Genomic DNA, 22,433 nt, shown 5'->3' on the forward strand with positions numbered 1-22,433 from the left:
TTCTGTAATAATTATGAGAAATGAAGTGAAATGTATGCAGTAGGACAGTAAAGACATTTTTGAAACTATCATAATACTATTATATGTAAATACTGCAATGACCATCCCTAAATGTGAATGTAGACAAACCTTGCTTGAACAGTGACTTGAATGATCAGAAGTGAGAGATTTGGCAAGCATACTTCGATAGCCCTGCAAACACAAAAACAATATGTGGACAGTGATATTTAACATGAAAACATCGTATCAACACAGAATTCTGTGTAACATAGCTTTATTACAGAAATGGAGAATATGACAATGTCGTTTTGATGTAGATTATACATCAACACAAAGTTGAGTCCAAACTGTGCAATATTTGACATCAACGGAAAACAAGTATGAGATTTTGTTAGCATTAAAACATCATTCCATCTGCCTTATTCAGAATAGAAAAAGAACCAGTGTCCTGAGTGTAAAAAGCAAAGTTAACCAACTTCAGCAGCAACGAGACTCATAATGTAATATGACTGTGACAACATGTAAACTAATGACATCACAATGGTCTGCAAAGCACTGATAACATGAAGTAAAACATATTTCATGCAAGCATATGTTGTGAAGATGTTTTAGGTTCTTGCAAGTGTAATCATTAACAGAGCTGGCAAATTGATACACCTTTCCACAGTCAAAACATGCTACCTCACCCAGACACACTCACATCAAGACATAATACTGGTTCCATAGCAGACAGTTCTTGTCTTATTTATCACCACAGGCTGAGAATACATGAATTATTTTTAACGTCTCTTGGTACGACATGATCAGAAGAATTATTACCTTCTACTCTTCCCAGAAATAGCAAATTTCTCCAATCAGGATTAAGAAATCACCACTACGTTCTTAGATAGTATCGAGTCAGAAAATTACAGTACATAGATCCAACAGGGACAACACAACCAAAGCAATGAGCCATCTATCAGACATAGATCCAACAGGGACAACACAAGCCAAAGCAATGAGCCATCTATCAGACATAGATCCAACAGGGACAACACAAGCCAAAGCAATGAGCCATCTATCAGACATAGATCCAACAGGGACAACACAAGCCAAAGCAATGAGCCATCCATCAGACATAGATCCAACAGGGACAACACAAGCCAAAGCAATGAGCCATCCATCAGACATAGATCCAACAGGGACAACACAAGCCAAAGCAATGAGCCATCCATCAGACATAGATCCAACAGGGACAACACAAGCCAAAGCAATGAGCCATCTATCAGACATAGATCCAACAGGGACAACACAAGCCAAAGCAATGAGCCATCTATCAGACATAGATCCAACAGGGAAAACACAAGCCAAAGCAATGAGCAATCTATCATACATAGATCCAACAGGGACAACACAAGCTAAAGCAATGAGCCATCTATCAGACATAGATCCAACAGGGACAACACAAGCTAAAGCAATGAGCAATCTATCAGACATAGATCCGACAGGGACAACACAAGCCAAAGAGACACATCCACTTCCAACATGAAACATTTTCTAACCTGTTGATCTTCCATGTAGGACAGATGTCCAGCCCTCTGCTTCACACTGAGTGTGCCGTTCTTCTGAAGCAAAGTCCTGGAACAACACATTAATGTAAGCAGTGTGCAAAATAGTTTCACTGTGGAGATTTACTGGCCTGATCAATATTTACTAGGCACAGGCTAGCAGGCCACTGGCTATTGTGCAAACTGAATTTATGCCAGCAATAACACAGCATTGCTAATATAGATAAAGTCTTCTGTATGACAGATGACAAGACCTGATGACCTGACTCAGACACACAACACTGACCCCAGGCTCAGAACAAGGAGTGACGAGCCCAGAGACCAAGCACAGGACTTCCACTCTTTAGGCAAACGCTCTCAATAAGCACTGATTCATCTAGGATTCAAAAAGGAAGTATCCTTGCCAGGCAATCATTGAAAATGAACACTGGATTAAAACCAATATAGTCACACATGTATATTTTTAAAGTTCCTGTAATCAGGAACATACAACTCATCTCATTATAGCAATAATACCAGTTATTACTGTATTAACAGTATATGGTACACTTTTAGCCAAAGTGGTCAATTTTGAGATTAACTGCAGACCCTTTTCAGTGTATTTTCCTATTAAAAAGTCTTGATAAAACCCTGGTGTATTGGAAGATTCAGAACTTCTATCAAAGAATGAAATATGCCAAAAGCCCAGCCAGACATCACCAAGATATGGTGGATTTACTCAAATGTATGGGAACAGCTAAATTTTCTAAAAGACCACTGGACTGGGTAGCTGTAAATTTAGACTGTCTGTCAGAAATCAAGCTTGTCTCAGATGGTCGGGCCTTATTTGATACACTGCTACATGCCACTGCATGCCTAGTTAAAGAAAACATGAGTCATCAGAAGATGACATATCCCCCCGGTCCCCACATATTTGAAAGGACAAATCATCGGACAGTTACATATTGTGTTTTTAGACCAAGTCTGAATTGTTTCCATGGAATTCATGAAAAATATAAATGCCATATATCTGTAATCAGAAAAAGCCACCATTTCAAGATCTGTCTTGTATATCTTCCAAGATCTTTTGAAAGATAGGAAATGGTTTTCGAGTTGTGCTCTGGAAACAAAGTCAGCAACAACTTCATGGAACCAAGAAAATAATACATTAAAAAAAATAGGAAATAGCAAAAGGCACCACTTTGGGGTCTGTATTTACCAAGTTTTGCTGAAAAATATTGAACGTTTTTTTAGTTCTCCTCTGGAAACGAAGCCCATACCTCCATTTTGAGACTAAGTCCGAAATGTTTCCATGGAAACCAAGAAAATGATAAATCACAAAAACCTGTAAATAGCAAAAGGCACCACTTTGGGGTCTGCCATACATATCTACCAAGTTTTACTGAAAGATATTTAGAAGTTTTAGAGTTCTGCTCCAGAAACGAAACACACCTCTCACTTTTGAGACTAAGTCCAAAACGTTTCCATGGAGACCAAGAAAATAATAAATCACAAAAAACTGTGTAAGTAGCAAAAGGCACCACTTTAGGTTCCAATTGATATATCTACTGAGTTTTACAGAAAAATATTGAATGGTTTTTAAGTTCTGCTATGGAAACGAAGCACATCCCTCCATTTTGAGACTAAGTCCGAAACATTTCCATGGAAACTGAGAAAATAATAAATCTCAAAAAGCTGTAAATACCAAAAGGCACCACTTTAGGGCCTGCCACATATGTCTACCAGGTTTTGCAGAAAAATATTGAACGTTTTTTTGAGTTATGCTCTGGAAACGAAGCCTGCCCCACCACTAGACTGCCCCACCACTAGACCGCCCCACCACTAGACTAACACCAAAACGTTCCAGGGAAAAACAAAAAAAATAAAAATGCCAAAACTCTGTATATAGCAAAAGGCACAACTATAGGTTGAGATCATTATATCTATCAAGTTTGGTCTAAAAATATAGAACGGTTTCTGAGTTGCGCTCCAGAAACAAAATGATTACAGACGGACGGATGGGCAGAAGGACAAGGCGTCGACTATATCCCCCCCGCATTACATGCCGGGGGGATAAAAATAACCAAGGACAGTCTCTTGTCACAGTTTCCTTTTGACGTTAGTATGAGAGAGATGTACAAAAACATGAAGTTCTATCTGTTTCACCTACTTCTATGAATGAGTTTCTTGCCTATGCTAGAGGCAGTATTGCAACACAATGAAACAGTAGTAGTCAAACTGTATTGTTCAATAAAATTGTAAACAATCAATTGGGAAATCAACAAAATGTAATACAACTTCCTGCTTCAAAGAAGTTTCACTTACATGATAGTGTTCCAGTTCTTGTCCACACGGAATGTAACTGGCCAATACCTGGGCCCCAGGACCTTGATCTGCAACACAAGTTGTTTACATCAACTAGATGCTTACTGAAACTGAAGGTTCTGTGAAGGAATTCCACTGATGTATGCTGACCATCAGTATGTGTTGACCTTACTGTTAAACTGTTAATCTAAACACTGACATTCCCAGGAATAAGCAAATTTACTAATATTGTCTCATTACACATGTATGTCAATGATTCCAAAATCTCCTGACCAAACTTGGTTTCAGTGTACCTCATTCCCTAAATTGCAATCTGCTTGAATAGCTAGATAAATTCTTAATACAGTCATATTTGAGCATTTGGTGGATCACAATGCACACCTAAGCTCCTCAATAGAGACGACTTGGATCAATTACTCACCTCCTCAATTCAATAAGCTTGGATACTGCTTAACTCTTCAACACCAAAAGTTTGGATATAACTGCTTATCCCTTCAATACAATAAGCTGTGATAACCACCTCACCTCTTCAATAAGGTCAACTTGGACTATTGCCTCACCTCCTCAATACGATCCAGTTCTGGAAGGATACAAGGAGCCATGATCCTGTAGCTTACATTCTTGTATGAGGCACAGTCCTTGAACTTGATCTCCAGGGGGACATAACAGATGTGACCAGTGTCCACATCTCGAGGCAGAACAAGCCTTGGCTCAGCTGCCAACACATACAGGTGGCGGAATGCTTGAAGGTGATATCTAAGACAAACAGAATGACAAAGTTTTTCATCAATGTGACATCACAAACACCAGCTAGAATGTCAACACAGGAGTCAGAAGGCCAGCAAGTGATAGCAAGCAGTGCAACTTTCCAGCTACCTGACAACATCTGTAGATAATACAATCTCAACAAGTATTAATCCACACAAATGGGATACAATAACATCAGTTTATTCTCTCCTGTGGAAGATTCTGGAGTGTAACATTATTATGACAATATAATGAGTGAGTGAGTTTAGTTTTACGCCGCACTCAGCAATATTACAGCTATATGACGGCGGTCTGTAAATAATCGAGTCTGGTCAAGACAATCCAGTGATCAACAGCATAAGCATCAATCTGCACAATTGGGAACCGATGACATGTGCCAACCAAGTCAGCAAGCCTTACCACACGATCCTGTTAGTCGCCTCTTACGACAAGCATAGTCGCCTTTTATGGCAAGCATAGGTTGCTGAAGGCCTATTCTACCCCATGACCTTCACAGGTATAACGACAATATAACACTGGTGTAATATTGCTAGACGTATGATGTCATTATGGTTTACAGGCATGACATCACAATGCTAATGCATCTGTCGCAATAGTGTTACTAACAGTAAGCTAGAGTTATCACAATTTCGCCACAATTTCTATCAATGTATGTTGGAGAGTAACAAACTGAATACTAAATTCACTTCCATGAAATAATTTTTTTTCTTAAACTCATGAAAGATTTAGTATCAAACTCACTTTTGCTCTTTTGATACCAAATCATTAACTTGTTTAATAAAATGGTATTACATGGAAAGTCATTTAGTATCTTTTACGCACGAAATAAGCCAAAAACCCAGACAAGGCATCAGACAAAATTAACCAGACCTGACACCAAGAATTCATTCAGATGTTTAGAACATCTAAACTTTGCACCAGACCGTTAGACTGGCTAGCTGTAAATTCTGACCATGCATCAGAAATCTAGCCCACCAAGGGCCGTCAGATGGGCCGTATTTCATACACTGATAACAAGCAATCAACCATCACTGAGTCTGACCACACAATCAGTTACCAAGCCTTATACAACAAGCTAAATATGCATAGGATCAATCCTATCCTGCAATCCCCACAAGAGTGAACAGCAAAACATGACACTGATATGAAAGCATCAAATGTATTTGTTCTCAGTATTCAGTATCTGATAAGTATTCAGTACTGTGTAGTCACAGTGTACCTGTTGTCATTACTGTGAGCGGGGTAGATGGGGAAGAAGGCACACAGCAATGCTCCAATAGCCTCGGGCTTTGTGCTTAAAGTGTACCTGGAGACAAAGAGCAACATCATTACATATTACTGACATAAACTGATATGTTTCTAATTCATTTTTTAACAAGGGATATTTATACAAACCTGTAGAGGTTATGAATTCTTTGAAGAATGTCCTCCTTGGGGTACATATAAGCATTTTTATGTCCATTAAAAATCCCTACGACAGTTGTAACTATTTTGATAATAAAATATTTACAAAACAAAAAACTCGTTTTTGTCTTGTGGGACCACCTTTACAGGGCCCCCCAGGCCCCCTACAGCCAAGAGCAGGTAACTCTGGCCGTCTACCTCGCACCTCACTTTTCATGCTGAACGTATCAGACAGAATGAGGGGAGGCGGGTGGCCGTACCCCAAGGAGGACATTCTTCAAAGAATTCATAACCTCTACAGGTTTGTATAATTCTTTTTCAGAAGAAGTCCTCCTTGGGGTACATATAAGCATTAAACAGACTCCCGAAGAGAAGCAATTGGGAGTGGTATTCTGTCTGACAGCAACAGTCCATTCGATCGAAGTGCAAATCTACAATCACACGGAAATAGAAAAGGCACCGACCTGGTCACCTGACCGCTGATGTCAATCAAGGCGGGGGCGTGACAAAGCTGAGGACCCGCTTGTCAAAGCTTACATGCCCATTGGCTAGAATTTGGGAAATCCCAAATGAGAAACCCCGCCCACCCAAATCAAAGTTTGGAGACCTGGACGTACGGGACACTCGCCAAACTGAACCTTGTCCATACCGCACTAGGAAGCGAAGCAGGGAAATGGCAAGGAAAGTAAGGCACCCAGCCAAAGAGGGCGGGACTAAGAAACCATCACCAAATATCACCGCCGATAAAATGGGAATGGATAGTTACCCAACACCGAGTGCAAACAGATATAGTTATCAAACAAAGCTTAATCAGCTTGAGCAGAACTATTCTGTCTACTGCAGGGAACTGACTGACCGAACCGAGCACTCTCGTGAGTGTCTGTTCAGTTGGTAATGACGGTTCTGACGTGGCCACTGCTCTCACTGAGTGGGCTGACAACCCCTTTTTGGGGAGATAAGCCTTTATGTATATAGACCTTTCAGCCTGCCGATACAATCCATCGGGATGCCGTCTGTGTATCAGTCGGATAGCCAGCCATTCCGCCACCACAACAGCAAAATAGCTGTTTCTCCGTACGGAGCAAGGCTATTCTCTTAAAATAACTTTAAGAGGTTTCATAACGTCTAATACACGAACCTTACGGTATGTATTATCAGACGACGCAGGCAGCATGCACCCAGTTAGATCGATAGGCGCGGTCATTCGAAGCGAATGATCGAATTTTTTTGGGCGGTATGAATCCGGTAAGCGAATGCTAACCCGATCCTTATGGAACATAGTAAGATCCGGGTCTGAAAACATGACGTGTAAGTCGCTAACACGTCTACCAGACGTAACCGCCACTAAAAAGTCGTTTTCCAACTTAACAGTTGTAACGACGGGTTGGCCAAGTCATAAACGAGAGGAGTGGGTAACCATTCCAATACTCGAGACAAATTTCACGACCGGACGCAGTCTGTCCACGCCTGCAAGAAAACGCTGTACCCGGGGGTATTGTCCCAACAAGGCACCCTCAACGGGTATGTGGAAGGCTGAAATAGCCAGGGAGTAGCCTCGAATCGTAGAAGCGGCTAAGCCAGATTCTAAACGAGACGGTAAGAACTCCAATACTTCAACTACAGTCGAAGAAAAGGGATCGAGAATCCCTCTATTTCCACACCAGCGCGCATAACAGGCTCATCTATCCTCACACTGTACATTCGTGGAATCCGTACACGAAGCCAGAATTGTGTCTGCAACTGATGCAGGAATTCCGCTCTTTTGGAGACGATTCCGGACAGTGGCCAGGCCACCCACTGAATCCTGGGGATTGGGGTGAGGCTGGCCGTCCTGGGATAGTAGGTTCGGTCGCCGCGGTAATAGTACCGGCGGCTACACTAGCGACCTGAGTACTACCGGAAACCAGCGTTGAGACGGACACAGAGGTGCGAGAAGCACTAGTAGCCGCGCTGGTTGGGTGGCAAGCTGAGACAGAACTTTGGAAATCAGGGGAATTGGCGTAAACGCCGACACCACCCTGTCCGTCCAGTCCCGCTGGAAGGCGTCGGCGGCAATCGCTCTCGGATCAGGAATCCGCGAACAAAAACCCCGGAATCTAGTTCGTCACTCCAGAGGCAAACAGATCCACCTAGAACGACCCAGACAACTGGGAGATAATCCCGAATATCTCCCGATCGAGCAACCACTCGTGGGGAGCCAGAACACGTCGTGAGAGCGCATCTGCACGCACGTTGTCGACCCCTGGGAGACACACAGGCATAACCCGTATGCTGAACTGATCGCACCATAGTAGAAAACTGCCACGCCTCCTGAAGGAGCGACGGAGACACAGTGCCGTCCTGCTTCAGAATGTAGGACATCGCTGTCTGGTTGTCCATCTCTAGACAAACCACTCGGCTTCGAACCTGATCCACGAAGCGTTCGAACACCAACGTCACAGCTCTCAACTCTAACACATTGATGTGCAAGGTCGCCTCTTGGTCGGACAATAGTCCCGACATCGCGAGGTCGCCCAGGACGCATCCCCCCCAACCCTGTGAGGGAGGCATCCGTCTGAACTGTGAGCGACGGTACCGGGGTCATCAGAGGTAAACCTTTGAATAGATTCCCGGTATCTGTCCACCACCGCAAGTGACGTATCAACCACTGGGGAATAGCCAGATTCTTCTCGTAGCTCTCCGAGTGGGACCACTGTTGTGCTAACGCCTGCTGAATGGAACGCATTCTCCGACGTGCACGCCAGACTATGTCCACCGTCGCCGCCATGTTGCCTAGCAACTGAAGCCACGTCCGTGCTGAGGCAATATGGGACTGAAGGAACCTTAACATTATGCCCTGTACCTTGAAAATGCGCTCTTGGGACAGAGAAACCACCCCTCGGGTTGTCTCGAACCTCGCCCCTAAGAAAACCAGATCCTGCCTCGGCACCAATTGATTTTTAAGATAGATAACCCAACCTAGTCTGGTGAGAATATCCATCACCTGCTGTGTGGATTCTCGACTTAGGTGTTGGGAGAGCGCTCTGAGGATCCAGTCGTCCAGGTACGGGAAACAAAAGTTGCCCTGCGCCCTGGCGACCTGAACTGGTACTAGCATGAGTTTGGTGAACACCCTTGGCGCCGTGGAGATGCCGAAGGGGAGCACACGAAACTGATAACAAACCCCGTCGAAGGAAAACCGAAGGTATTTCCTGAACTCGGGATGCATCGGTACATGGAGGTATGCGTCTTTGAGGTCGATTGACGTAAGCCAATCCCCTGCCTCTACAGACGAGATCACTAACCTCAGTGTCTCCATCTTGAAAGACGGCACCTCTATCAAGTTGTTCAAACCCTCCTCTTTTGAGATTTAGAATGGGTCTGAACCCTCCGTTCTTTTTGGTTACCAGGAAAAAAGTGGAGTAAAACCCCATAAGTCTCCTGTCCTGATGGAACCATCTCTATAGTTGCCTTGTCCAGTAAAGACTGAATTTCGGCACGGAGGATTGCCACCTTTTCCGGAGACTTCGGCACCGGAGTGCAGCGAATCCCGGCAAAAGGAGTAAGCTCTCGCTTCCACTGTGGCGTGTGGCCATCCCTGAGTAATAACGGGAGGCGACCACCCACAGGAATTTCGGGTAGAAGGCAAAGTGTCCCGGCCGACGGCAGAGATTGCCGCTTGCAACGGGACAACTGAGGGCTCCGGAGGTACTCCCTTTACCCCTGCCCTTGCTCTTCCGTGCCTGTAGTGGAGCAGTCCACTTCGGCGCATCCTTAGACTGAGTCGCAGGATAGCTTGAGCTGAGGACCGAAGGCCGCGAGCGAGAGGTGGAGGGTTGTTCAAGAAAAGACTTAAGAGTCCTTGAATTGACTAACGGCCTCCGCAGCCTCACTAACTCCCGTCAAAGCCCCCGGGAACAGGGTCAAGCCCAGTCGGAAAGGCAGAGACAGCAGTGCCTGCTGTGTAGCCGGTGAATACCTGGCGACAGCCATAACCTACGAAGGCCAATCACAGCATACATCATCTGACTCGTGAACGCATTGAGTCGCGCGTCAAATGTGAATGCACCTCCGTAAGTTGCCGCTCTAACGTGGACGAGGAAAACACCTCGTCCCCGTCCTCCTGCGACACCACCTGCCTCTGCAAGACAGAGAGGTAGGCTGAGTGCACCGCAACCTTAAGTTGCTGCACGGCGTTCCGATATTGCTCCTCAAAGGAGCGGAAACCGAGCGCAACACCTGGTTCGATGAGGTACAAAGCGGCAAGCGGCGACCCTGACAAGCCGACGCCTGGCAGTGGCCAGACGACCCCCCAAGCGCGATCGAGGCGTACACGCACTCGTCGACAGCGGGAGGGTCAAATAGCGCATCGTCCCCCATCAAGTAGCCGGTCAAGCTCCGGGAGATCGAACCGCGAACGGCTACCCTACAGGAGCAGATTAATTACCTCACTGAGGAGTGAAGGTAAAATAGGCAATTGAGCCTCAGCCACCCTACACGGAGCAAACGCTTCCCCAAGAAGACGAAACTCCGCGGGATCGGGGGCGTCCGCAGGGATGACCACCTGCGGCACAGCCCCTTGATCTCGGCTACCCTGCACGGAGTAAACACTTCCCAGGAAGACGAAACTCCGTGGAATCGGGTCAGTGCTACCGCGATCCCTTCGCGTACCTGCCCCGGGGACGAACGGAGCGAAAAGCTCCGAATCGGCCTCCGTCGGTTCGCCGAAAAAAGAAGGCGTCGAGACCTCGTGAGATCGACCGCCGAAGTAGGGACCCCGATGCACTGAGCGGAACCGATGCAGGCGGCAAAGCCGGTGCTCGAACCGCCAGTTTGGTTGCCGGTAACCCCGACGCACAAGGGACCCGTCAACAAGGACAACAGACCCAGAAGAGCCGAGTTGTCGGAGTCGGCCTACCTCTGGTTCACTGAAAAACCAGGGTGCCGAGACCCCGTGGTGTCGACTGCCGAAGCAGGAACACCCGATGCACTGAGCGGAACCGAGGCAGGCGGCAAAGCCGGTGCTCGAGAACCACCAGTTAGGTTGCCGGTAACCCCGACGCACAAGGGACCCGTCAACAAGGACAACAGACCCAGAAGAGCCGAGATGTCCGAGTCGGCCTACCCCTGGCTCATTGAAGAACCAGGGTGTCGAGACCCTGTGGGGTCGGCTGCCGAAGCAGGGACACCCGATGCACTGAGCGGAACCGAGGCAGGCGGCAAAGCCGGTGCTCGAGAACCACCAGTTAGGTTGCCGGTGACCAACGGTACGAGACCCGATGGACCGGCGCCGGCAAGCGGAATTGCACCCGAGCCGGTGCTCGGTGCAAAACCCCTAGAGCCAGCTGGGAAAACGACACCAGAGCCGTAGCTTGGATCTGAGATTCCCACAGGGACAGCACCCGTGCCTGAGCCTAGACCCAAGACTTGGGTGCACCCCGAAACTGTAACAATCAGAACCAACTAATGGTAACTGATGTACAGAAAACATACGCAATTGAACACACAATATGCAAAATATAAACGCACGGGCGATAATAAATTGCCAAAATACATTAACCCAGCTAAACAAGAAAGTATAAGCGGATAAATGCAATAACAAGTGTGCACACACAAGTGCGTAATGCAATGAAAAAGACGAAAAGTCTTAAAAACCAACATCCCCATTTTGACTGAAACAAGAACAAATGGGTTAAGACATCTTAGCATGTAAAACATACTAATAAGAAACACGTAGGAATAAGTGAGACGCAAGCGAAACACTTCCCGCACTAAAAAGAAGCCATAAAGACCGCCATCTTGCCTGCCACATGACAGGAAGATAGGACCCGACCGGCAAAGTTACAACAATATATGAATGAAAATTTCAGCCAAGAAATTCCAACTAACGCCCGTGCGAAAGAAAAGGAACCATACATACAGTAGCTGACTCTTTCTCACTCATAATTCCGTAGGCAGATAGCACAAAAACTATCTAAATGGACCACACACGTCTTTCTAGTCGAACGACAGCATGAAAAGTGAGGTGCGAGGTAGACGGCCAGAGTTACCTGCTCTTGGCTGTAGGGGGCCTGGGGGGCCCTGTAAAGGTGGTCCCACAAGACAAAAACGAGTTTTTTGTTTTGTAAATATTTTATTATCAAAATAGTTACAACTGTCGTAGGGATTTTTAATGGACATAAAAATGCTTATATGTACCCCAAGGAGGACTTCTTCTGAAAAAGAATTATGAAATAGACATTTACTGCAATTAACAAATATATCAACAGAATAAAAACAGTGTGTACAATTTTAGGTATTTGGCAAAGGTAGAGGTTTCTAGTTTTGCTGTGTAAATTTGTTCCAAACACTATCATTGAGAGTAGCCTCATATACAAGGTCATGGACAACCTGGAACAAACCCCTCTGTATTACCTGCAACCACCCAGGAAGAGTAGCCCATGTAAGATCTAACCCCTCTGTATTACCTGCCACCACCCAGGGAGAGTAGCCCATGTAAGATCTAACCCCTCTGTACTACCTGCCACCACCCAGGAAGAGTAGCCCAGTAGACATGACTAGGAACACGTAAGATCTAATCCCTCTGCATTACCTGCCACCACACAGGAAGAGTAGCCCAGTAGACATGGCTATGGACATGTCAGATCTAATCCCTCTGTATTACCTGCCACCACACAGGAAGAGTAGCCCATGTGAGATCTAACCCCTGTGCATTACCTGCCACCACTCAGGAAGAGTAGCCCATGTGAGATCTAACCCCTGTGCATGACCTGCCACCACCCAGGAAGAGTAGCCCAGTAGACATGGCTATGGACATGTAAGATCTAACCCCTCTGTATTACCTGCAACCACACAGGAAGAGTAGCCCATGTGAGATCTAACCCCTGTGCATTACCTGCCACCACCCAGGAAGAGTAGCCCAGTAGACATGGCTATGGACATGTAAGATCTAACCCCTCTGTATTACCTGCCACCACCCAGGAAGAGTAGCCCATGTAAGATCTAACCCCTCTGTATCACCTGCCACCACACAGGAAGAGTAGCCCAGTAGACATGGCTATGGACATGTCAGATCTAACCCCTGTGCATTACCTGCCACCACCCAGGAAGAGTAGCCCAGTAGACATGGCTATGGACATGTGGGACCCATACATCATGTAGGAGTATTGGGGGCCAACTCTCTTCCTCAACATGCGACATATCCTCATCACTTCCAGATTCCCTGTGCCAGCCATCACCTGCAAACCAGAACTGCCTGGATCACATGAAGGTCAGGACTCTGGTGTACTCACCTCACATCACAGGGCCCCATTCCTCAAAGCAGTCATAGCATAGTCCAAGTCAATGTTGTAGTATGGAAATTAAAATCACCTTAGTGCTACGAGCACACCAGTAATCACCAGTTTTAAAGGTGTTTCCCCAGGTTTTTTCTAATTAATATTGAGGTAATTATTCAGATTATATATACACCAACTATTTATCAGTACCTCTCACTACTTCAACAATAGATGTAATATTTATTCATACACAGGTTAAAGCAATATTTACAGAAGTTATGAATACAAAACAATGAACACAATGCACACAGCTTTACTCTGTTGAGTGCATGTCTGTTTGTGAATATTCATCAAATATAACAGATTTCATTGTTTATTTCATGCAGGTGTGTTACATTAAAACAATAAACTTCAAATTAATCAAAATATGTTTTATTAGAATGGATAATCATCTTTCATCCTTCTCTCAGTTCATTTGTTATTATTTTCCATGATCGGAACACCACTAGTTATAATCAGTGGGTATGCTGCTGGCAAATGTAGAAATACAATGTAAGCAAATCTAAAATCTGAAATTCAATCCCATGTTTAAAGGTTTCTGGCATATACAAAGGATGTAATCTGAAAGGAAATTGTGGCACATTTGTAAATTTGGTGTCCCTTGACCCAGTAAGAGGTAAGACTAAGACGATTTTGTGCCACATGAACCCAGTGCTTGTGTTCAGACAATACCTTCACACAGCAAACTAAAATTTGACAACACATGTTGTTAGAATTTCAAAAGTTGTCACACTTGTATTTTCACATGTCAAACACATGCTGTCAAACTTTCATGTCATTGGATCAATGCCATTGTAGATCATGTTGACCATACAACTAAAACATCATGCTCGTTGACCGTGATTGGTTGTTTCTGAATGACTTGAGTATGACAACACTTCACAACAACACTTTGACAACAAAAAACATTTGATGAAAAATATGTTCAGACCAGTCCTATTTCTCAACAACAGTTTGACACCTCTGAAATTGTTGTTGTTGGAATGTTCACACTCTAAAAATCAAGTTTGACAACATATGTTGTCAAACTTTGAGTTTGCCATGTGATGGCAGCTTTAGAAAGCAAACTGACTCCTCACCATGGACAATCCAGTGAGTATGACACACAGGCCATTCTCCACAGAGCTCTTGCCTGCCTGTTCACAATAGCTTGGGACAGACAGTGCCTGGAGACAACGCTTCATACAGTCCATCTGGGGAGAAGAAATGTCAAACTTGGAAGTTCAATCACTACTGCTGAAACAAGACACATAATATGACTGGAGACAGTGACAGGTGGATTAAACAACTTCTCAGGATTCTTCAGTTATTCTGCGAAAACCCCAGGGGGTATATACATAGATCACTTAGCCACAATAACTCGAGGAGACTGACATTCTATCCTATCCGATCACTGAATATGACGTTAAGCTTGATTTCTTGTTCATATGCATAGCTGTTGATACCCTATTGTTGTAAGACAAGTCTCAACAGAACGTCAAATAACAACTTGAAACTGTAAGCTATGTCTACAATCACTTTTAATGAAATGATGGATATACGAAACTGTTTGGTCCCTGCCATTTGACTTATATTTCATATATTTGCATTTATCAAAAGAAAATAGCCTTCAGACAATCTGTGTATTGTTTCAAAACCTGTACTGTAATCTGGGATGATATGTGCAAAGCTGTGGAATACCTATCTGGCACTGAGGACAGTACTTACTAGAGTATTATAAGCAGTCTGGTTGGCCGATCCAGCAAACTTGAGACTGAGCGCCATGCATGCCCCAGCAACTATGTTACAGTAAGCTTGGCTGCAAAAACACACACAGATTGACAGCAGCAGTGAAAGCACCTTCAACCCATCACACAATGGAACTAGTTGTACCATCAGTAGTATCTGTCAGCTCTACTTGGCTCAGCACTGCAGTATGGCAGAAGTCAGACAAATAAACTCTAAATGCTAAAACATCATATCCAGGGTACCCTTTCCAGACAATAAGTCATGACTGTCTGATTTTCTGGCTTGTTCTCTCCCTACAAAAATTTCTGCTTGCCCTATACTCCAAGTGTATCTACAAAACATCTCTCTCATCAACAAACATAGTGGTGTATTAATTACCTTCTTTGGTAAACTGGCATCACAAAAAGACATGCACAATACTGTGATTTGCAGAGAACCACAAAACTATTACATGGTAATATAAACGACACACTATTTTGTGGTAGTTTTGGGCAAGCACCTGTAATCAATACAACTGATGGTTTCTATTCACAAAATTCCAATAACTGTAACATAAAAGTAAGATGTTTAGTGATCAAAAATAATTCGGAAAATGAACATTTCCATGCTACAAACAGGACTGTATTCTTATAAACATAGGTGATGCCATGGATAAGACCTCAGTGAGAAGTAAACATAGCACAGATATCGGAAGCTGGATATGGTGCCATTGTCTGTATTCATTCTAAACAGACTACACTGACTGAGAATGTCTACCTCATTGTTTCAAAGTCAATAAAAATATCCTCCTCTTCCACTGTTTGATTCTTCTTAAAGGCATATTTCTTTACAATCTGAAATCATAAATGTATCTCTCTGTAACATCAGTATCTTTATTCAACACAGAATCATCAACAAGTGAATCCAGTGGTCTGTAAACATTCTGATTAATCTAATTTTAGAAATGATGTTTACAATGTGGTAGTACCAGTTTCACAGAGTGTATATGGGCTAAATTGTTGTCTATATGAAGACTGAGTCATTCAATGTTGAATCTTCGGTCTACTTACTTCAAAGGCTCTGTTGTATGATCATGACAATGTCAAAATTGAGTGACACATTACAAGGTGGTTATACTGTTTCACTTGGCGGTGTGCATGAGTAAATATTTCAACCTCGTCAGTGATCCTGACCACATGATCCTTTTAGTTGCCTCTTATGACAAGCATGTTTCAGTCCAGTTCTGACCTTCAGTACCCAATCCTGTTCATACATTTGATTCTGTGAAATCCTGAATACAAAGATATTGTTTGGGTCAATATTTTCACAAAAATATTTTGACCACCTTAATGAAACAATACTTTATGACAAATGGCTAAAACAGTACCTGGGCACCCATCAGTTAATTGTACAGGTGAGAGTGTATGCATTCACTGACCTCCGGTATATGGCTGCCAACCCAGCTGAGATTAGGCACGATTGAGTCCCACATCACCAAGCCTCTGCTCAGTGTCTGTAATATTGATACAGAAAAATGCTGACAAAATCAAACACAGGATTGAAACTGCAAACGCTCTTTACGATGAGGACTTATTGGTCTCATTTCAGCTCCAGTTATGTACCATTAGTCTTTACAAAATTACTGATGTATTACCGATATACTTAAACAGAGGATTTACCATTTCCCTCAACTTCAAAATGCAGACAAAATGCTATCACTTGTCATTAGTGAATACTTTCCATGTCACTCTAAATGCATAATATTCTGCTTTACATATATGTGTTAATCAGGATATCCATATTTTATCAACATATATTCCAATATACATCTTACCCTGAGCAACAGGAAGTCAGGTCGCACATGGTCCAGCATAAACTGAGTGTCTGGTGGCTTTAGCCATTCTGCTACTGCACTGTTAAAGCACAGTAAAACATCAATTGTATTGAGTGAGTGAGTGATGACCATTCATAATTATATTAAAAACAAAATCTACAACAAATCATTCATAGAATCAGCACATGACCATTCAGAATTGTTCTTCTGAAAATTCAGAATGTCTGGCAAAAGTTTTCTCAACACATAAGATCTGATCTTTTCAAATATATCTAACTCTCATGTGTATCTCCACATTACCTGTTGCCGGTGTTGAAGAACAGCATCCCCAGTGCTAGGGTCGCCCCCGGTGCTGTGACATTGACATTCACACTATCACCCTCCTGCAATATATTGGGGAAATGAAACAGCTGAAAGTATGGTAAACTGATTCAGCTTTCTTCAGAAGCATGAGTATCAGAGTTAGGAACAAATTAGCTACAATAATTGACGTTTTTGACACATTTATTACTTATAGCAATAGAAGATGTGAATTAAACATATCAGACCAAGACCTGGCAGTGTGAGAATGACAAGCAGCTTGAACTGTACATGGACTTACCCATATAAGGTAGCTGGGAGACTTGTACCTATCCTTATAAGGACCAGGCTGAAAGCAACAGTGTTTTTAATGTCATCATGAACCAATGAACTCTACTACTGATTGTTTACTAAAGGAGCTCTCCAATTAGAATTTGAGAATTAACATGCAAGGAACTGTGACACCTAAAATGATACAGACAATTATTCCAAGACCTTAAAAGAATATTTATTAAAAACAGAACCAAAAAGTTACAATAATGATAATGATTATCAGTGGAAATACTTCAAATGAAAGGGAAATAACTCACCAGTGGTCTCTTGTGACCCCCTACCATAAAGTGACATAAGATGTCCGCCATGCTGTGGTCTGACAGACCCACTGTTTGCCTCCCCTTCTGTAAACATAGCATTCAATATTTCTTGCATAAGCCAATGACATAGTTCAAATTGAAACATTAATCCTTCATATAAACCTGGTTTTCAGCGTTCACGATGGTGTTTCAAAGTAACAGGACATTGGGTCCTGTAAGTTTCTGATGTCTGTCTGACCCACTGAAAATTCACAGGACCCACAGGATGAAGCTAAAAAAAACATCTCAGATTTAACATTTCTTGTAATTGGCATTGAAATTATTAACATTATATGATAACAAACATAAGATTTCTAAACAGTAAACAAGTGTCACATGCAGCAAGTAACAACTTTACAGAAAGACTGTGAAATATTCAGTCAGACACTAGGGCTGGCAGGTTGTTGATTTTTATCTGACCACTGGCAAATCTGCCAGATTTGTCAAAGGGTCAGACACTATTCGTGAACACTGGATTTTCTTGAATTAATCTGAATTTGCCTGACTTGTGCATGTTACTTCAGTTCTAGGTCAACATGTCAGGTGACTGACAGAAAAAATATATCTTTGAGGCAAGTGTCCAAAGTTATGTGTTGATTCTACTGACCCCAAACATGAGCAAGCCCAAGGCAAGACCAGCTGCCAGGGCATAGGACTCCCTGTCAGAACAGTTTTCCATCTCAGGGCCTGGGGGGCGACCTGTCACAAGAAAATGGAATCAACTGAGACCTAAACAGCTTTAATGTACCACATACTTCACATATGCTTCCCATACATGAGTATAATGTGTAGACACCAGACATGAAAACGGCAAAGCACAAAACACCCAACATTTAACCAAGGGTATTGGGGGTCTTTTCTTGCAGATTTCCATTAATCTCAAAACATTCAAAATGAAACAAAAATGCCAGAAATTTATAGAAACTTCTCATGTCTGAGATACCCACCAATCTCTGACAGTAGTGTTTCTGCCATGTGCAGGTGCCCTGTACCCTGGTAGACAAGGCCGACACCCAGTATGGCTGCCACCTGGGTGTTGTGTGGAATGTTCAGCTCGGTGGATGTGGGTGGGAGCAGTGCAGGCACGTGGATGCTGAGTAGACGAGTGATGGCCATATCCATTGTTCCCTTTCTGACAAACACAACAAAATACTCACCACATACGACTGGATGACGGTTTGATGTTCTATGGAAGTCTTTTATTTCTAGTTGAGATCAAACACTATTTCAGTACCCGTCTCAAAAAATATTTACTTTAAAAGGACACTTTAAGAAACAGTCAGCATATTCATAGGCAAGTACTATGTCGGTTCCTGGATAAAGCAGGAGGACTCCAGAATAAACTCTCTTCAAAACCCAACCATTCTCTGTAGAAGAACCCGTGAAGGTCCCGGGGTAGAATAGGCCTTCAGCAACCCATGCTTGCCATAAAAGGTGACTATGCTTGTCGTAAGAGGCGACTAACGGGATCGGGTGGTCAGACTAGCTGACTTGGTTGACACATAGCATTGGTTCCCCATTTCGCAGATCGATGCTCATGTTGTTGATCACTGGATTGTCTGGCCTACTCCAGACTCGATTATTTACAGACCGTCGCCATATAGCTGGAATATTGCTAAGTGCGACGTAAAACTAAACTCACTCACTCACTCACTGTAGAAGAGGCTTGCATTAGACAGCATATATAACTGAATTCATTGCAGACACTTGAACACTTACTTGGCTGCAGCTAAACCAAGCAGCAAACCGATAGTTGTCATTTCATGTCCCTGAAATACAAGATGAGGTGTACAGTACAACTACTGAGAATTGCTGGAATTGGCTTGAGAGATAATGTATACCAGGGTCTGCAATATGGTCAGGGACCAGAGGACTCTGAGGCACTAAAGCAGAATAGAAAGTTTCAGATTGGTAGGGACAGTTGGATAACCTTGTGGTTAAAGAATTGGCTCGTCACTCAGAAGAACATGTTCGATTCCCCACATGGGTACTATGTGCAATGCCCATTTCTCGTGTCCCACTCTCCTGCTGGAATATTGCTAAAAGCAGCATAAAACCATATTCACTCTTTCTCACTCAGACTGATAAAAAGAACAACATAATTATCACATAGGTTTCTGAGGTCAGCAAATAGCTTAAAACATCAGGCATTTAGGTTTGTAAGGCTGTTATACACACATTCCTTATGATTATCATATGTTTCAGTATGTGCATGTCTAGATCGTTCGATTTGCACATCTTAATGTGTATGAAGTCATATAACTTGAGACTAACAGTACTGTCAAATGTTCCATTGCAGCCAAATCTTGGACAGCCACAAGTCATGTAACTAACAGATGCAAATGGTAATCCATTCCAATACATAAGACAAAGCCCAATGCAGTAAAGACAAAGCCCAGTGCAGTATCAACTTCCAGTGACAACCAAGCCATGGTGATAGCCTCACCTTACTGAGGTAGTCATGAACATTGAGAATGTTGAGTTTGACCAGGTGATTGTTGAGACCAAGAGCCATTAGGAAGCCAGCGTACTCGTTCGACAACTCATTACTCTTGGGTTTGTTATATATAATCCATGTCGATTCAACCTGAAAATCAGAAGCTCAAACATTAAAACAAATGACTCAATTGAGCAAGCATGAATTTTGAAGTTTTCAAATACCTTCTTAAAATTACTGATATAATGGCAATATTTTGCAAACAAGTAACCCAACATGACTCCACCACAATTCCACAACCCCATACACCAACAACAACCTGCCACCCTCTTGCAAACCTTTAGGTAAACTTAAATGGGAACACACACAGGTTAAAATTCAAAATGTGCATTCCCCAATTGTAGTTGTTTTAGAATATATGACGATCCCCTTCAAATACTCCTAGATTCCTCTCTTGCAGATATGCTATCATCACCTGAGATACATTGGCGATCCTAAGCCCCGCAGCAACACCATTGTGGAACTGAGGCCAGGCAGCCATGTTGGCAGGAGTGTCAATGTGTGTGAGATCAACTGTTGTATTCCTGAAAGACACACATATCCCATGTATCCATCTACTGGCAAGGAAAACCAATTATGGCAACCACGTTGTTTTCTTTGTCAATTATGTTGTCTCATAGTTACATTCAGTATATATACTGGACAAAATAAGTCATGGATACTGGTATTTCTATGATGGATATTTTATCGTATGTCAATGAATTAATACATCATTATTCATAATTTCCAAATTTACATATATCCCTAACTAGTTTTGTCCAGTATACATATGTATCTCCTCCTGTATCACCCACACTTGACAGTGGTTGAAGAATCTGTACAGAAACATCATTTAGTTGTTATCCATAAAATTTTGTTCTACTGAAGGAAAACACAAGGAAAAATGATTAAAATACTTCCAGCACTATCAGAACATATGTGCTTCAATAACATCAAATAAATGGGCATTAGAAATCAGAGTTACATCTACGTCCACAGTGTTTAATCATGTTTGACAGGATGGTGGCCTCGGCAGTGTTCCTGATACATGATCTTAGAGAGGGGAAGTGTCATGGGGTTCAAGGTCTTGATCATAACATGCAGTTGTTGTGGTGAAGACTGTGGCAGTGAACTTACTGGCATTTACCCAGGCACCTGCTGACACTGGAGAAGCTGGCTTACCTTGGTGGTGCTCTCCCTGTGAGACAGAGTTTGGGGATAGGGAGAGTCTCTGTTGGAAGGGGCTGGTATGTTGATAAAGTGAACATTCCCCTGCAAAAACAACATCCATTAGATTCCATGGAAACCAAAACTGGGTGTTACACATCATGCACACACCTGAAGAAATTACATTAAACTTCAACAGTAAGATCTTCTCTGTCCAATACCGATTCTATCAAGCATGTTCGGCTATTTGGGAAACTGATTTAATATCTCTATAAACTGCAGACCTCATACAAATCTTGAGCTACCTTATCTTAATTTACTTTATAACACTGATCACTTGTTTTCAGCAATATTCCAGCAATATCATGGCAGTGGACAGGAGAAATGGGCTTCACAAAAAGTAAGAAATAATCTACACTCCAACATATTTGTAAGGATGACAGCTAAATACTGAAATATTCCCAGTCACACACCACTGATAGAACATACACTACCCAAAGTTTACACTCCCTTGAACCACTCACAATATGTTGTGTATATTTATCTGGTTACAATGAATCTAAATTTATCCACTAACTTGGGGGAACCAACTGCAAACCTTATGCAGATGAACTGCACAATGAACATACACCAAATTGCTGAAAAACATGTGCAAATATGGTGCATGTGAACAGCGGCATTTTGGTGTTAAGTTTGGTTAAGAATTTGCCAATTTTCAACAAGTGTCACTATTCACTGAATTCATGACAAAAATATTTTCAATGTTACAAATCTGTTTTTCAATACAACAGTTCATGTGTAAAACGTTCCCCAAAACAGTATTGATTATTTTTGGCTACATTTATACTAAACTTTTGATGGATCACATATATCACACAGTGACAGCAACCATTTACAACGTAGACCTCACTGAACATAAAAACAACTAAATAAACATTTGCAATAAATTGGTATTGGAGTTATCAGAGGTTAAGAAAT

General features: G+C 42.8%; 1 protein-coding gene across 1 annotated transcript in view; it reads right to left on the reverse strand.

Annotated features, from left to right (window-relative positions):
- The window catches only part of LOC137293765 (anaphase-promoting complex subunit 1-like), a 61,954-nt gene that overhangs the window by 6,678 nt on the left and 32,843 nt on the right, over positions 1-22,433 (reverse strand). The window contains exons 28-47 of the mRNA XM_067824479.1: positions 21,471-21,560; positions 20,725-20,833; positions 20,259-20,399; positions 19,532-19,581; positions 18,760-18,944; positions 18,420-18,511; positions 17,771-17,857; positions 17,482-17,529; positions 17,181-17,263; positions 16,881-16,959; positions 16,485-16,559; positions 15,824-15,900; positions 15,047-15,137; positions 14,419-14,532; positions 13,095-13,240; positions 5,839-5,925; positions 4,412-4,607; positions 3,852-3,919; positions 1,542-1,617; positions 130-192 (exon numbers count right to left, since the gene is read on the reverse strand). Of these exons, the coding sequence (XP_067680580.1) occupies positions 130-192; positions 1,542-1,617; positions 3,852-3,919; positions 4,412-4,607; positions 5,839-5,925; positions 13,095-13,240; positions 14,419-14,532; positions 15,047-15,137; positions 15,824-15,900; positions 16,485-16,559; positions 16,881-16,959; positions 17,181-17,263; positions 17,482-17,529; positions 17,771-17,857; positions 18,420-18,511; positions 18,760-18,944; positions 19,532-19,581; positions 20,259-20,399; positions 20,725-20,833; positions 21,471-21,560 (1,957 nt within the window). The remainder of the gene's footprint in view (positions 1-129; positions 193-1,541; positions 1,618-3,851; positions 3,920-4,411; positions 4,608-5,838; positions 5,926-13,094; positions 13,241-14,418; positions 14,533-15,046; positions 15,138-15,823; positions 15,901-16,484; positions 16,560-16,880; positions 16,960-17,180; positions 17,264-17,481; positions 17,530-17,770; positions 17,858-18,419; positions 18,512-18,759; positions 18,945-19,531; positions 19,582-20,258; positions 20,400-20,724; positions 20,834-21,470; positions 21,561-22,433) is intronic.

Source organism: Haliotis asinina, chromosome 8 (genome assembly GCF_037392515.1).
Source record: "Haliotis asinina isolate JCU_RB_2024 chromosome 8, JCU_Hal_asi_v2, whole genome shotgun sequence".
Lineage (NCBI taxonomy): Eukaryota > Metazoa > Mollusca > Gastropoda > Lepetellida > Haliotidae > Haliotis > Haliotis asinina.